The sequence below is a fragment of the Thamnophis elegans genome, chromosome 2 (assembly GCF_009769535.1).
Source record: "Thamnophis elegans isolate rThaEle1 chromosome 2, rThaEle1.pri, whole genome shotgun sequence".
In the NCBI taxonomy this organism is placed as follows: domain Eukaryota; kingdom Metazoa; phylum Chordata; class Lepidosauria; order Squamata; family Colubridae; genus Thamnophis; species Thamnophis elegans.
The window spans coordinates 45,571,752-45,586,010 of NC_045542.1; the positions used below are offsets into that span (position 1 = coordinate 45,571,752).

General features: G+C 43.7%; 1 protein-coding gene across 3 annotated transcripts; it reads left to right on the forward strand.

The window, feature by feature from the left end:
• Positions 1 to 6: 6 nt before the first annotated feature.
• On the forward strand, positions 7 to 14,013 carry TEPSIN (TEPSIN adaptor related protein complex 4 accessory protein). Of its 3 annotated transcripts, XM_032211678.1 has the most exons (13): positions 7 to 87; positions 1,271 to 1,343; positions 1,702 to 1,793; positions 1,935 to 2,028; positions 3,123 to 3,190; positions 3,302 to 3,380; positions 4,534 to 4,599; positions 5,717 to 5,920; positions 7,830 to 8,001; positions 8,514 to 8,627; positions 9,885 to 9,963; positions 10,520 to 10,654; positions 12,787 to 14,013. In XM_032211678.1, exons 1-13 carry the CDS (start codon positions 43 to 45, stop codon positions 13,315 to 13,317), a joined length of 1,752 nt encoding a protein of 583 aa, XP_032067569.1. In that variant the 5' UTR covers positions 7 to 42; the 3' UTR covers positions 13,318 to 14,013. The 3 variants fall into 3 exon arrangements, with proteins under 3 accessions (XP_032067569.1, XP_032067570.1, XP_032067571.1); XM_032211679.1 differs by lacking the exon at positions 5,717 to 5,920; XM_032211680.1 differs by lacking the exons at positions 7 to 87; positions 1,935 to 2,028.
• Positions 14,014 to 14,259: the final 246 nt, after the last annotated feature.

The following is a 14,259-nucleotide window of genomic DNA, read 5'->3' on the forward strand; positions in this document are numbered from 1 at the left end:
GAGGCGGGGTGTTGAAGCGTATGGCTGAACCCGGAAGTCACCATGGCGGCTGTCCCTTTGCGAGATCGGCTGAGTTTCTTGACTCGGGTTAGCGTGGATAATAATACGATACTTTGCTTAGGGACGGGACGTGTGGAGATTTAGCGTATTAATTTACCCTAAAATCTTTGCGGTAGGGTGGAGGTCAAGATGCCAGATGGAGTTATGGATTTTTCCCCCTTGGAAATGTATTAAATGCTTCAGTTCTTTTTATAGCTCGATACTTTAGCAGCATAAGGGCAGAGAAGAAAATAAAGATGGGTTATGGACTATTTTATCCGTGCAAGGTGTAGACGTGGAGCTTGCATGTTGCATGCTGAGCCATTGAAAAGGCTTGCAGAATCATTCTCTTGTTTCTTTGTTTACAATAACATCAGGCCTTGATCAATTGTAAAGCATTAAAACATACAATATACTTACTAACACTGAAGTAATGCAGTCTGTAAAGGGCTATGACACCAGTAGCATATGTGAATTGGGATAAAAAAATGAAGACACCAATTGTTTTCATCCCAGCATCAATACTTTACTTTTCCAGTTGCTACGCTGTATGTCAGTGATACAGTAATAGTGGCTTACAGCGGTCTGATGCTACCAGGGAATTTAATTGAAATAAGCATTTTACAAAGATTGTTGAAGCTGGATAAATTATACTAGCCAGATAGTAAGTCCAGCAAGGCACAAACCACAAGTGATGATATTAAAGTTCCACTTAGCAGCGCAAACATAGGATGACACCTACTTGTAAAAAGAGGTGTTACCAGCTGCCTCAAAAATAACCAGTGATAACTTGAAGAGATGTCAACCAGTGTGCAGGGGAGTCACATTGTTTTAGGTTAAGTTTGCTTGAAATGAAATAACCATTCAAGCATTTGGAAGCAAAGAAGATCATTTTTTTTCCGTCTGCATTTGGAGATGTTTTTTTTTTTTTGCCCTTTTTGGCTAGAGAAAATGCAGGTTTCATTCTTTTTTCTATACCAACTAAAATTTGTAAAAGATATTTGTAAATATTGTAAAACATAAAATACTTTTTTCTTCTATCAGGGTGAATGAACTCCAATAGTAATGCTTCCTTATTCATGAAATGATACTGTTAGGCTACCTGTATGTTTTCATTGCTATGTATGCTCTTTTTAATTTCTGTTGCCTCATAGTGCCATTGATTGTTGATACTAACAATTACATATTAAGGGAAAGTGACTTTTTTATATATGTGTGTTCTTTTCTTCAGCTACCCACACTAATCAAAGGCACCTCAGATGATGAAGTTCCATGCCCAGGTTATCTGCTTGAAGAGATTGCCAGTATCCTTTGATCTTTAGAACAGTTGGATGATCTGTATGTGATCTATTCATGAAATAATTTTAGTTATGCAGTACTCACTTTCGTTAATAGCAAAAATGTGTGGCTATAACAAAGTCTAATACATCTAAAGTTCTGGAATCTTGCAACAGATTGGGAGGCCAGCTGCTACATTTTTTCAGTTGCATCCTCCCATCTCCTTAATTCCATACCTACATACTGAAAACCCATTGTATTAAAAAAAATCTTATTCTAGCAATACAAGAAATGTAGGACTTGAAAGCAGATCAGCACAAAAGTTTGAGTGATGCTTGTCTATCAATTCCTTTACTTTGCTAACTCTTTAACATAAACTTCCAGAGATCTCCCATGAATCAACAGGAAGCAGTCACTGTCTCCTTGAATACCTCCTCAATCGTCTTCAGAGCAACTCATGCCATATCAAGCTAAAGGTAAAAAAAAAGTGACTTGAAAGAATGTGGCCAAAACTAGAGTTGGTCTTTGGAGTAGGCATCCTTAACTTTGAAACAAAAGCAAAGATTTATACTTTTAAATATATTTTCACAATCCCAACTTAGCTTCTGCATTCTTAGGTGCTTAAGATCCTGCTCTATATGTGTACCCATGGCTCGTCACCTTTCCTTCTGCAGCTTAAGAGGAATTCTTCATTCATTCAGGAAGCCATAGGTAGGTCAGAGATTCCAACAAGAATAACTATCTTCCTAATAATAGTTATATAATGTTCATTCAGCACCTATGTGATCTCTTTTACACAAATTGATGAAAACAGCAGCAGATTTAATGTTATTGTCATACATTACAGCTGATACTAAGAGAAGATAGGTTTGCCTAAGGCTAATTAGTAAGTTTGGGTCAGAAAATAGCTCAGATGCAAACTATTAGTTATATAACCATCAGGGAATAGGTCCCACTGATCTCCTGGGTTAGGGATATATGGAAAAATACCCCTTGACACTACACTAGAAGCAAATGGGAGAAAACAATTTTCCCTTCTCCAGATTTTGTCATCAGTAGTCCATGAGGAGAACATAGCTGTCATTGTACTATCAGTTCTAAAGTATCTTTCCCTGCCAAGAAGACGGCTCCAATAAAACAAACATTTTAATTACTTTATTTTTTCAAATAAGTTGAAGGTGTTGCTCCTAGTGGACAACTCTGACTATAGATATCTCTTGTGCTCACTTTATTTTCTATGGCATAGGGAAGAGGGAGGTGGAGATGAATTGGCAACTATTGCCAATATTGTAGTTTCTGCGCATATTTGCCTGCATAAAACCTCATTGATTATTCTGCATCAATATGAAAGTCACAAGTGATCTTTATTACATAACTCTTTGTGATTGTGGAACTTAGGAGCTATGGTGGCGCAGTGGATAGAATGCAGTATTGCGGGTTAACTCTACCCACGATCAGGAGTTTGAGCCTGATTGGCTCACGATTGACTCAACCTTCCATTCTTCAGTAAAATAAGGACCCAGATTGTTGGGGGCAATATGCTGACATTGTAAACCACCTAAAGCATTATGAAGTGGTAGATAAGTCCAAGTGCTATTGCTATTACTTTCTCTGTTGGGGACATGTTTTGTACTAGGATTGTTGATATGGAACTTGTTGCATAGGATGTTTTTCATTGCTGCAAAACAGGCTCAGCTGCTTGGGCTGATTCTGTTTTTAGCAGTCTATAAGGAGTGAAACCTATGCAAAGCACACATGCATTCTGCTCTTTTGCTGCCTCACCATCTCTCTCCTCTACCTTGTAGGATTCACAGGGCCTCCTGATCCTCTCCATGGCAATAGCTTGCATCAGAAGGTGCGGATGACTGCACAGGTGAGTGACAACACCCAGTCATGAAATTTTGATGCTCTCAAAGCCTACTGTGTAGAAGGGCTTTCTGTATGACCGTTCATCACATTGCCCTTTGCTTGCCTCTCCTTGTAGGACCTGGCAGGCACTTTATTTTCAGATGTGCTGTTGCCTCAATGTGTTACTCAGCCATCTAAAGAGCTGCCTTCATCAGGTAAACCAATACTGCCAAGATAAGACCCTAGTGCCTGTGTAGTTCCCCTGTATTACCCTTTTTAGTTAAAAATATGTAATTTTATTTTCCTTTTCCTCATTTTTCCTCTTTTCCTTCCATGCTAAGGTGAGCATGACTTCCTGGCCCTCAATAACAGAGGGAAGAGAATACTACCTTTGGGAATGATACTCTGCAATTCTGGTTTGGGGGTGTTGAACCATCTATTTTGCCTTTTTCAAATATTCCGGAATTAAGCCTGGCATTAGAGCTATAGCAGAATTATAACTCTAGGCCCAATTATTGTGGCCAGGTGGGAATAATTTCACTGTGAAGCTGCTTGCAGCAAAGCTTCAGCTGAGTAGAAGGAACAACTGTTGAGAGTAAGAATGGATATGCTCCTTCCATTTCCATGCAGCCTTTGTTGTTAGGATGAGAGAAGTAAAATTTATTCTGTTTCTGTGCCCCTCTTTAGCCAGGAAGTAAGTCAGTTGCTACTATAACCTCAGCCTGACATTGGAAGAACTCGGCCTCGTGGTTTCAGGCAATTTGTCTTCAGATCCAATAATCTGCTAACAACAATTCATTTGCATACCTACAATCTGGTGGTATATTTTCTGAGAAGAAGCAGTTCTCAAAATACCCGAGCTTTCTTATCTCAGTGGCAGTTTTTGACCATTTCTTTATTTGAATGAATAGAATGTGAATGGAGAGATAGTTTGTGGTAGTGGTTAAGGTGCTGGCCTAGAAACCAGGAGACTGTGAGTTCTAGTCCTACCTAAGGCAGGAAAGGTAGCTGGATGACTTTGGGGCCAGTTCCTCTCTCTCTAGGCCCAACCCAGTTTGCAGGGTTGTTGTGAGGGAAATAAAAGGAGGAAGGAATATTAGATATGTCCACTGTCTTGTTTATAAAAATAGTTCACATCTTTGCAAGATGTGAAGTTTGTACAAACGAAATAAAAAGTTTTTTTTAAAAAAGAAATGAGATTTTAATTTTTTTTAAAAAAAAATGACAGTAGGATAAAAATAATTGCTGATAAAGTTATTTTCACCTGATGCTGATAAAGTGGATCAAAGCATATGTGAGCTGCCTGCAGAAGCACCATGCTGGATTCAGACTTCTTTTGTAAAGTTCCTTTCGTGTTTCTCTTCCTAGGCATGGGAAATAGGTCCAGGCCCCCTGGCTCACTCGAAGGCTTTGGTTTTGAAAAGAACAGCTCTGGTAAGCATTTGGCTCAAGAGCTGAAGGGACGTGATTTCTACAATACCCCCAGCTCTTTGGGCAAGAACCTTCTTCCGGCCTCCTAGTCTTCTGCTTCTTCCACTTGGCCTCCAGAATTTTGCTATTTATCATATTCAGACTTTTCCTCTCCGGATTCCTAGCAGTATCCAGCCATACTTGCTTGGGCTCATAGCCAATCTGAGCACTAAAGCAAGTTGAGCTGTACAGAAGAAATCAATTGAATACATTGCCAGAGAAGAGATCCTATGGTTTCACCTGACTATTTTGTACTTGGGGAGGATCAATTTGTTTTGTTATGAAGCATAGGAATTTCAGCAGTTAGCAAATGCCCGTGATGGCGACCTATGGCACAGGTGCCACAGATGGCATACGGAGCCATTTGTTAGGGCACACAAGACATTGCCCTGTCAGCTCCAGTGCGCATTCACATGCTGGTCAGCTGATTTCAGCCATTTTTGGCCATTTTTTGCCCTCCAAAGGTTTCAGGGAAGCTACCTGAAGCCTCTGGAGGGGACGGGGGGGTGCCATTTTGGCCTTCCCGGGTCCTAGAAAGCCTCTGGAACCTGGGGAGGGTGAAAAATGGATCCATTGCGTGTCAAAAACAGGGGGAAGGGTAGGGGACACTCCCATAGAATTATGGGTGTGGGCACACCCACACAACTCCCCTGCGCTCCCCCACTTTTGGCACGCAATGGGAAAAAGGTTAGCCATCACTGGCATATTTCAATGGAGATATAGCTATATAGGACCTAATGTCAAGGCTAGAGAGGGGAATGCCTGGGGTGGGGGGAGAATGGAAAAATTGGGGGGAAACAGGTTTTTTTTTCATTTCCCCCCATTTTTTTCCAAAGCTGTTTGGAAAACCTGTTCCCTCCCCCCCCCCCATTTTTTCTGGGGTTTTTTCCAGCCTTCTCATCTCTAGTCAAGATGCTTGTTATAGCTTAGCCCATCTCTTTTCCAAAAGATGGATATAAATTTATGCCCATTAGAAGTTATTTTTTGTGTCTGGCATTTTTCTCCCCCATAGTTACTTCCCTAAATGTAACACAACAAACATCGGATTTGTATAAATGGTTTCCTTTTATTGCTTTTTCAGTATCCCCTGGCAAAAGCCTGCTGGCTACCATCCAGAAGGCAGCTGAGGTGGTTGCCAATGTGGTGCTCCCTGGTCAGGAACTGACATGTCCCCCTCAGCGGGAGATGGCAGACAATGTCTATGAGCCAGTGATGGCACCTTCCCCTGGCAAAAGCCCCGCCATGCTCACTAAACCACCAGTAACCCTAGCTAAGAAGATGCGAGGTAGGAGACACCTTCAATTGAGTAGATGTTAAACCTTGTTGTATGTTGCTGTTTTTGAGAAAAAGAAAAGGTATACAGGTAGTCCTTGGCTTACGACCATAATTGAGTCCCAAATTTTCATTGCTAAGCGAGACATTTGTTAAGTGAGTTTTGCCCCATTGTACGACATTTCTTGCCACGGTTGTTAAATAAATCTGGCTTCCTCATTGACTTTGAGTACCAAAAGATCACAAAAGGTGATCACTTGAATAAATATGAACCAGTTGCCAAGCATCTGAATTTTGACCATGTGACCATGGAGATTACTGCAACGGTCCTAAGGGTGAAAAATGGTCATAAGGGTTTTTATTCAGTGCCATTGTAATTTCAAATGGTCACTAAACAAACTGTTGTAAGTCAAGGACTACCTGTAGATAATTACCGTAAGTGCAAAGAGAGGGGAGCATCTCATGATCTATATACATTTGCTACTTAAGTGCTCCTTGGCAAACCCCTAAGTCAACATCCACACATTTTCCAATGTTTAGTGGTACTTTTAAACCAATTTCTTTGTATTTTGTTTGGGAGTTGAGGGTGATTTCAGCTGCTTTGAATTTTTTAATGCCATAACTATAGTAATAGGTTGCCTTGGACACCGGGGGTTTTCTGGCTGACCCTGCCTGCTTTCTGAGTAACACCTCATTATCATTTGGTGGTGTTCTGTCCCAGCCTTAGCAGAAGCAAGAAACAGACTCCTTGTCACGAAAAACCTTCTCTTTATTTACCTCTTGTGAATTAATTGCATTCACCCACCAAAACATCCAGGCAAGAGTCCTTCAAAGAGTTAACTGCAGTAACAGACCTTATCAGTTCTTTGCGGTAATTGCAAGGCCCTGAGCTCCCAGCCAAAAGGCTGCAAATTAAGTTCTGGCAAGCAGTCTCTGTGGCACGAAACACAATGAGCAAAACCTTCAGAAATACGAACTGTTGTCTCCTACGACAACCACTCCCCTTTCCTTCTATTTATTCCCCAGCCAGGGAGGAGCCATTCAGCATTCATGTGTGCTTTGCTTCCAGAGTCGACTCTTTGTCCTCCGTTGTTCACCTCTCCTAACAGCTCTGCACATACATGCATCTGGAACAGACTCCAGCTGTTCTTCCTCCTCACTCATATCAGCCTCCAAAGGCAACTGCCTCTCCAGTGGTTGGGAAATGTCGGACAGCCCTGGCTCTCTGCATCCGACACAGAGCATCCATCAGAGCCTTCCCCAGACTCCAGAATCGACCCAAGTTCCTCCCCAACCTCCTCGTTGCCTGAGTCTGTCGCCAGCTGGTGGTCTTTTGCTCCTGAAGTACAAGAAATGTTGTTGAACATATTTCCTAAACTCAAACCAACCTTGAGGCACCAGTTAAGGTTGCCTGATTGCTCGTAGATTTTGAGGCATAGCAAAACAGGTAGTCCTCGACTTACGACCACAATTGAGCCGCAATTTTCTGTTATTAAGTGAGACATTTGTTAATTGAATTTTGCCTCATTTTATAACCTTTCTTGCCACAGTTGTTAAGTGAATCACTGCAGCTGATAAGTTAGTAACCCGTTTGTTAAGTGAATCTGGCTCCCCCATTGACTTTGCTTGTCAGAAGGTCATAAAAGGTGATCACGTGACCTTGGGACACAGACACGGTCATAAATATGGACCAGTTGCCAGGCACCTGAATTTTGATCACATGATCATAGGGATGCTGCAAAGGTGGTAACTACGAAAAACTGTCGTAAGTCACATTTTTCAGTGCCTTTGTAACTTTGAACTGTCACTAAACAAATTGTTGTAAGTTGAGGACCATCTGTAGTGATAAATGAATGCCTTCCTTGGCTTTTGAAGAAGTCATTCGGTCCTATCACCCATTTCCTTTGCAAATTCTTTCTCAGTGAACCATCAGCCTGGACAAGCAGGAGGTGGGTGGGAGGACCTGGACACGGGGCTCAGCTCCCAGAATTCCTTGCAAGAGAATAGCGACCCGAGCAGAACTTGGGAATCCGGCAGCAAAGCAAGCAGTGATAATCACTCCAGCGCCTTGGAGCCAAGCAGTGGTGCTGACAGGTAAGAGAAGAAGCTGGGGGAGCTGATGGCTGGGCCTAAGCCAAGGGGAGGATAGCCAAGAGAGAGAAGTGAATTTTTGGTTTGGACTGTGGAAGAGTCTGGTAGAGGTCCAGAGGTGGCTAGCTGCCGGTTCAGCCCAAATTGGGCGAACCGGTAGTAGTGGTGGCAGGAGGCTCCACCCGGACACTTCTGCACATGCGCAGAAGCGTCGCGCGTGGGAGCACGCCTGAACCGGTAGTAAAACAATTAGCCACCTACTTCTGTACAGGTCCTCTCTTGACTACAGAGCTCGCTGGAGAACTTTGAGCTAGTCATTATCTCTCAGCCCAGTACTCACAGGGTTGGTGGTGACAACCTCTCCCCCTCTTGGGAGCTTCCAGAGGATAAGCATGTTATACAGTTAATAAATACACACATGTTCACAATGTGAAGGTCAGTTGGAAGGCGGGATCTCTTGTGTGGCAGAGGAAGGAAAAGATGTCTCAACGTTAATTTCTCCCATTTCTTTTTAGGATGGAAGCTGAAAACCTGAATGATTGTCTTCAAGAAATGAGTCTTGTCAATGGATTGACCAGGGGCTCCAAAGTCTTCCTGACTCGTGAGGAAACCCAGCACTTCATTAAAGAGTAAGAACCCCACAGGCTCTCCATGTCCCAGAATAGGGCTCATCCCTGTTTATTCCCACTTTTTCTGCATCACTGGATAGTGTATGGTATCCATAAGGTAAAGGTTCCCCTTGCACATATGTGCTAGTCGTTCCCGACTCTAGGGGGCGGTGCTCATCTCCGTTTCACAACCAGCACTGTCCGAAGATGTCTCCGTGGTCATGTAGCCGGCATGATTAGGCGTTGAAGGCGCACGGAACACTGCTTACCTTCCCACCAAAGAAGGTTCCTATTTTTCTACTTGCATTTTTACATGCTTTTGAACTGTTAGGTTGGTAGAAGCTGGGACAATTAACGGGAGATCACTCCGTTACACAGCACTAGGGATTTGAACCACTGAACTGCCAACCTTCTGATCAACAAGCTCAGCATCTTAGCCACTGAGCCACCATGTCCCATATACTTATCTTTCAACAACTTTGCATCACGTTTTTAAAATTGTAAATAGTTGCAACTTAGTCCTTGTTTTCAGGGCTAAGGCTGAAGCAGAAAATCCCAATGGACCTTGTCCTCTGTTTATTAGAAGTACAAATAGTCCTCAATTTACGACCACAATTGAGCCCAAAATTTCTGTTGCAAAAGTGAAACATTTGTTAAGGGATTTTCGCTCTATTTTACAATTTTTCTTGCCATATATGTTAAATGAATCACTGCAGTTGTTAAATTACTAACATGGTCATTAATGAATGTTGTTTCCCCATTGACTTTGCTTGTCAGAAGGTCTCATAAGGTGATCCCATGATCCCGGGACGCTGCAACCATCATAAAAGTGAATCGGTTGTCAAGCATCTGAATGTAAATCATTTGACCAAGGGGATGCTGCAACTGTCATGTGAAAAACGGTCATAAGTCATTTTTTTCAGCGCTGTCGTTACGTTTGAACGGTCACCGAGCGAACTTTTATAAGTCGAGGACTACCTGTACAACAAATGAGTAACTTGCCATCTTGGCACTTCGTAATGATATTCCACCTCGCTTTGTCCTGCCTGATTTCCATACGATGAGAGAGGCTTAAAACCGAATAGAGCGCATCTCTTTCTGAAAGATCTCTGCTGGCTACGTAAAGCGGTCACAAACATTCCGCTTTTGCAATTGTGTTGCTTGGGGATCTCCAGAGACCTGGGAGAAAGTGGCTGGCCTTCTTCCTTGCCCCACAACATTCTTTCCTTTTCTTCTCTCCCTGGTTGGGCTCTATGCCTTCTCTCTCTCTCTCCACAGGTGTGGAGTGCTGAACTGTGAAGTCGTCTTGGCTTTGCTTAACCGAACTCTGAAGGACCCCAGTGAGTGCATCTGTATGGTGAGGAAACTCCTAGGAAAACTATCTACTTCAGCAGGTTGCATTAAATCTCTCTTCGGTTTGGCTGATAAGCATCATTTTCTGAAACTGCAGCCATAGAACTCCATTTTTTTGCAGCTGTCTCCTTTAGGGCTAACAGCAAGGATAGGATTTCTTTCTTATCCATTATATCAGTACACTCACACTAGTGTAATGGGGAACAACAGCTGCCTGGGCATGTTCATTTTTAGGGCAACACATTAAGGAAAGGCTCGGACTTGTGTTCCTCATAGCAAGCCTTTTAATACTATCACAACAGGTGGCAGCATCTGTGTGTCTTTAGCTGATTACTGAAAAGTTAAGCAATTGAGCTGATCTCAAAATCCAATACTTGACTGGTACAGTGCTAAGGCTTTCAGGCTAGACTGAAGCAAAAAATAATTACATCTCAGAAGGCAGCAGTGATAATCCCCTCCCCCGCCCTTCTTTCTGTGATTGTGGCTATGTACATATAGAACATGGAACATACCATTTGTCTCCCTAACCATGTGCCTTTTAAAAAAAAATCCTTCCACAGAGGGCAATGTGTGCCATCTCTTCCCTTATGTGCTCCGACTTGCTCTCCCAGGATCATATCTTTGCCGTTACCCAGAAACACTTGCAGGAGCTGAGTGAAGGGAGCCCAGGATGTGTAGCCAACAAAGCAACAAAGGTAAATCCTGTTTTTGAAATGTCCACTTCCTAGGACATCGGGCTGTATGTCCCTTGTACTTTGGCATTCTATGGCATTTCTGCATTCTGAATAGGTCTGTGTGGGTTGACATATAGCAGTGTTGGTGAAACTTTTCAGCACTGATTGCTGAAATGGGAGCACGCGTGACAGAAACCGGAAGAGCAGCCACCCGGTGCACATGTATACGCCGGCAAGATGATCTTCTGGTTTCTCGCATCGCATGTGCACTGGACAGCTGGTCTTCATACATGCGTGCGCACCAGAAATCGGAAGACCAGGTGCCAGTGTACATGCACTTGCTGGAAACCGGGATAGCAGTTGCCTGGTGCGCATGCGCACGCTGGGAAGATGATCTTCCGGTTTCCAGCATGTGCTCCAGTCAGCTGGTCTTTGTACATGCATGGGTGCCAGAAACCAGAAGACCAGGCGGCTGGTGCGCATGCACGTGCTGAAACCGGAAGAGCAACTGCCCGGTGCACACATGTGCACCTGGTGGCTGCTCTTCCGGTTTCCAGTGCTGCCGCGCGTATGAAGACCAGCTGGCTGGAACCTAGAACAGCAATGGGTGACAGCTCCAATGCCCAGAGAGATGGCTCTGCGTGCCACTTCCAGCACGCGTGCCATAGATTCGCCATCACGGGCATACAGTGTGTGATTTTGTGTGTGTGTGTGTGTGTGTGTGTGTACACCTTTGTTTTTTGTGGGAAAGGAATAGAATAAAAAGCCAGTTTGGTCCAGGTACACTGGACCAGCTGCAGAAAAATCTGACTTCTAATCTTGCCTTAGGCGCAGAAGCCAGCACGATGGCCTTGGGCCAGATATTCTCTCTTAGCTCTAGGAAGAAGTCAAGAACATTTGGAAAACATTGCCAAAAACAGCAAGCATCTAGCCACCAGAAGTCAAGAATGACTTGAGACAAGGAAACAAAAACCCTGTAGATCTTCTATGCCTCTCTCTATTTAATATACTCGGGGAGACATTGCTTGGGAGAAGCAGCATCCTAAAAATTTAATAGAAACAACAGCATTCACTACAAATGATGCTCTGAGTTTCACGCACCCCCCCCCCAAGACAAGGGCATCATAGACAGTGCTTGCCTTCAATGAGTAAATGAGAACATCTAGTACTCTAGCTTTGTTGCAACTAAATAGGGATGGATTGCATGGTCCCTGGATGGGAGTCTACTGATACATGCACTTTTCAAGCTAGATGCTCAAATTGAAAATAAAATAATGTAGATCATGCTGTCCTAAAGGAAATCAGCCCTGTCTTTTCTGTGGAAGGACAGATACTGAAACTGAAGCTTAACTACTTTGGCCACCTAATGACAAGAGAGGACTCATCGAAAAAGGTCCTGATGTTGGGAAAGATTGAATGCAAAAGAAGAAGATAGTAGAGGGTGAGATAATTAGATAGTGTTATTGATGCAATGTACATGAATTTGGGGAAACTCCAGGAGACAATGGAGGACAGGGGAGTCTGGCGTGCTATGGGCCGTGGGGTTGCGACATCAAGTATGACTTATCAATGGAACAACAGCAACAAGTGAAATGAATCTAGTGTCGGAAAGTGTCTCTATAAGTTCCTTGAATGTGATTGCCTTCTTAAGTGTTGGTGGAAACTCTTCTTACTAGCTACTGCAGTGTTGGTGAACCATTTCAGCACAAAGTACTGAATAGATGTGTCTGTGTGTGTGTGCGCATGCGTGCGCCAGAAACCAGAAAAGCAGCTGTCAGGTGCTCATGCGCGCACTGGGAAGATGATCTTCCAGTTTCTGGTGCGTGCATGCGAACCAGCCACCTGTTCTCCTGGTTTCTTGTGTGCAGAGACCAGCTGGCCAGAGTGCATATATGCACTGGAAACCGAAAGATCATCTTCCTTGCACATGCATGCGCACTGGGCAGCTGCTCTTCCGGGTTCTGGTGCTCCCGCACATGTGAAGACCAGCTGGCTGGCGTGCCAGAACCTAGAAGAGCAACAGATGACGGCTCATGTGCCCGGAGAGGTGGCTCTGCGTGCCACTTCCGGCACACATGCCATAGGTGGGCCATCATGGACCTACTGCCTTGTTGTTCTTGTCAATATCTCTCTCTTCCATCCTGCTTAAACAGATATTGCGTCAGTGTGAAGCCCTCTGCCGAAGCTATTCCATTTCCAAAAACCCATCGCTCGTGGCTGCCTCCTGTTCGTCTGCCAAGACAACCTTGGAGCATGCCGATGACCTGCTGACAAACACGGTGCCCTTCTCAGAAGACTCCTTCCTGAAGCCCATTAACCTGTCACTGCAGCTCTCCCAAGCCCCTCAGCTCCTCACAAGCAACATGTTCCAACCAGCAGGACAGATGCCAGAATCCCTGTCCTGTGGCCAATTGGATATCCTGCCACCTGATCTCAGCCAGCAGGGGGCAGAAGGCAGGCTGCCGGGCTCTGACCCCCAAGAAGAAAGGCCCCCAAGGGGTGATCCAGATGGCACCGTTTCTTTATTCGCTGGCATGGAACTGATCGCACCTTCAAGCATGACACTAGCAGCATCTGTGCAGGGTTATATTTCCCCAGGGCCGCAGGCAGCATCTCTCCCTGGGAATACAAGGGATAGTGAGGACAACCAGCAACTCTCTGCTTTTCCCTTCCTTCATGTATAGCACTCCTCCGGATGCAATTTTAGTTGTGGGGCGGGGGGGGGGGGAGGATGAGCAACAAACCAACTATCTTTCTAGCTCTTTTCATTCCAGGGAGAGAGGCCTTCTGGTAGGATTTGGTCTAATTAGGGACTGCAGTACAGTACAGTAGTTTGTCTGATCTTAACAGGAATTTTATCATCTTTATTCTTGACCGATCAAGAGGTGGGGGGAAGGCTGGTTTCTTATCATTCTATTCTGAAAAGGGTTTCGGTTGATATGTCCCACTAATTTATATTTTTACTGAATCCGTGAGAATGAGAGAGAAGACTTGAATCCTCGCTGCTGTCTCTTAAATGGGTTATTTTTATTGAGTGGAGAATAAAGATAATCATTTGTTCTCGTGAAGAACAATATAATTGGTTCTTATGAAAAATGTTACTCTCTTCCATTACTAAAATTGAGTCCCATTTTATATTATTTCTTCCTGCAGATTATGTTATTCAGGCTGCATCCCCCCTCTTATCTCACTCCATTCCCTTTGACAGAAGCAGCTCCTCACTTGAGGTGTTAAGCCTGCCAAAATTCTTAAAGCTGAAAAAAATTAAAATGAATTGGAAATGAACTGGGGGGTGTTTGCTTACTCCCTACCATTTTCTGTTTCTTGTTCGTCTCAGCACATGCCGCTAAAGTATGAAATAAAGCAAAACAGGGACAAAATATCAAGAAAGCCCCATTTTCCTTCTGTCACTTTGTGACAGTTCCAGCAACTGAACAAGGGGACAATATTTGTCAATGCTGTTATCCTTAGGCAACATGGCTAACTGAGGACAATTAGTTAATTCCTTCCAACCTTCCCTCTATTAGCTAGCATTAACATGTTCACACAACATATTAACACCTCTTGCCTAAATCATGTGTCAAAGGCCATTGTTTGAAATTCTGCTTATAACAAATAGAGAAGAA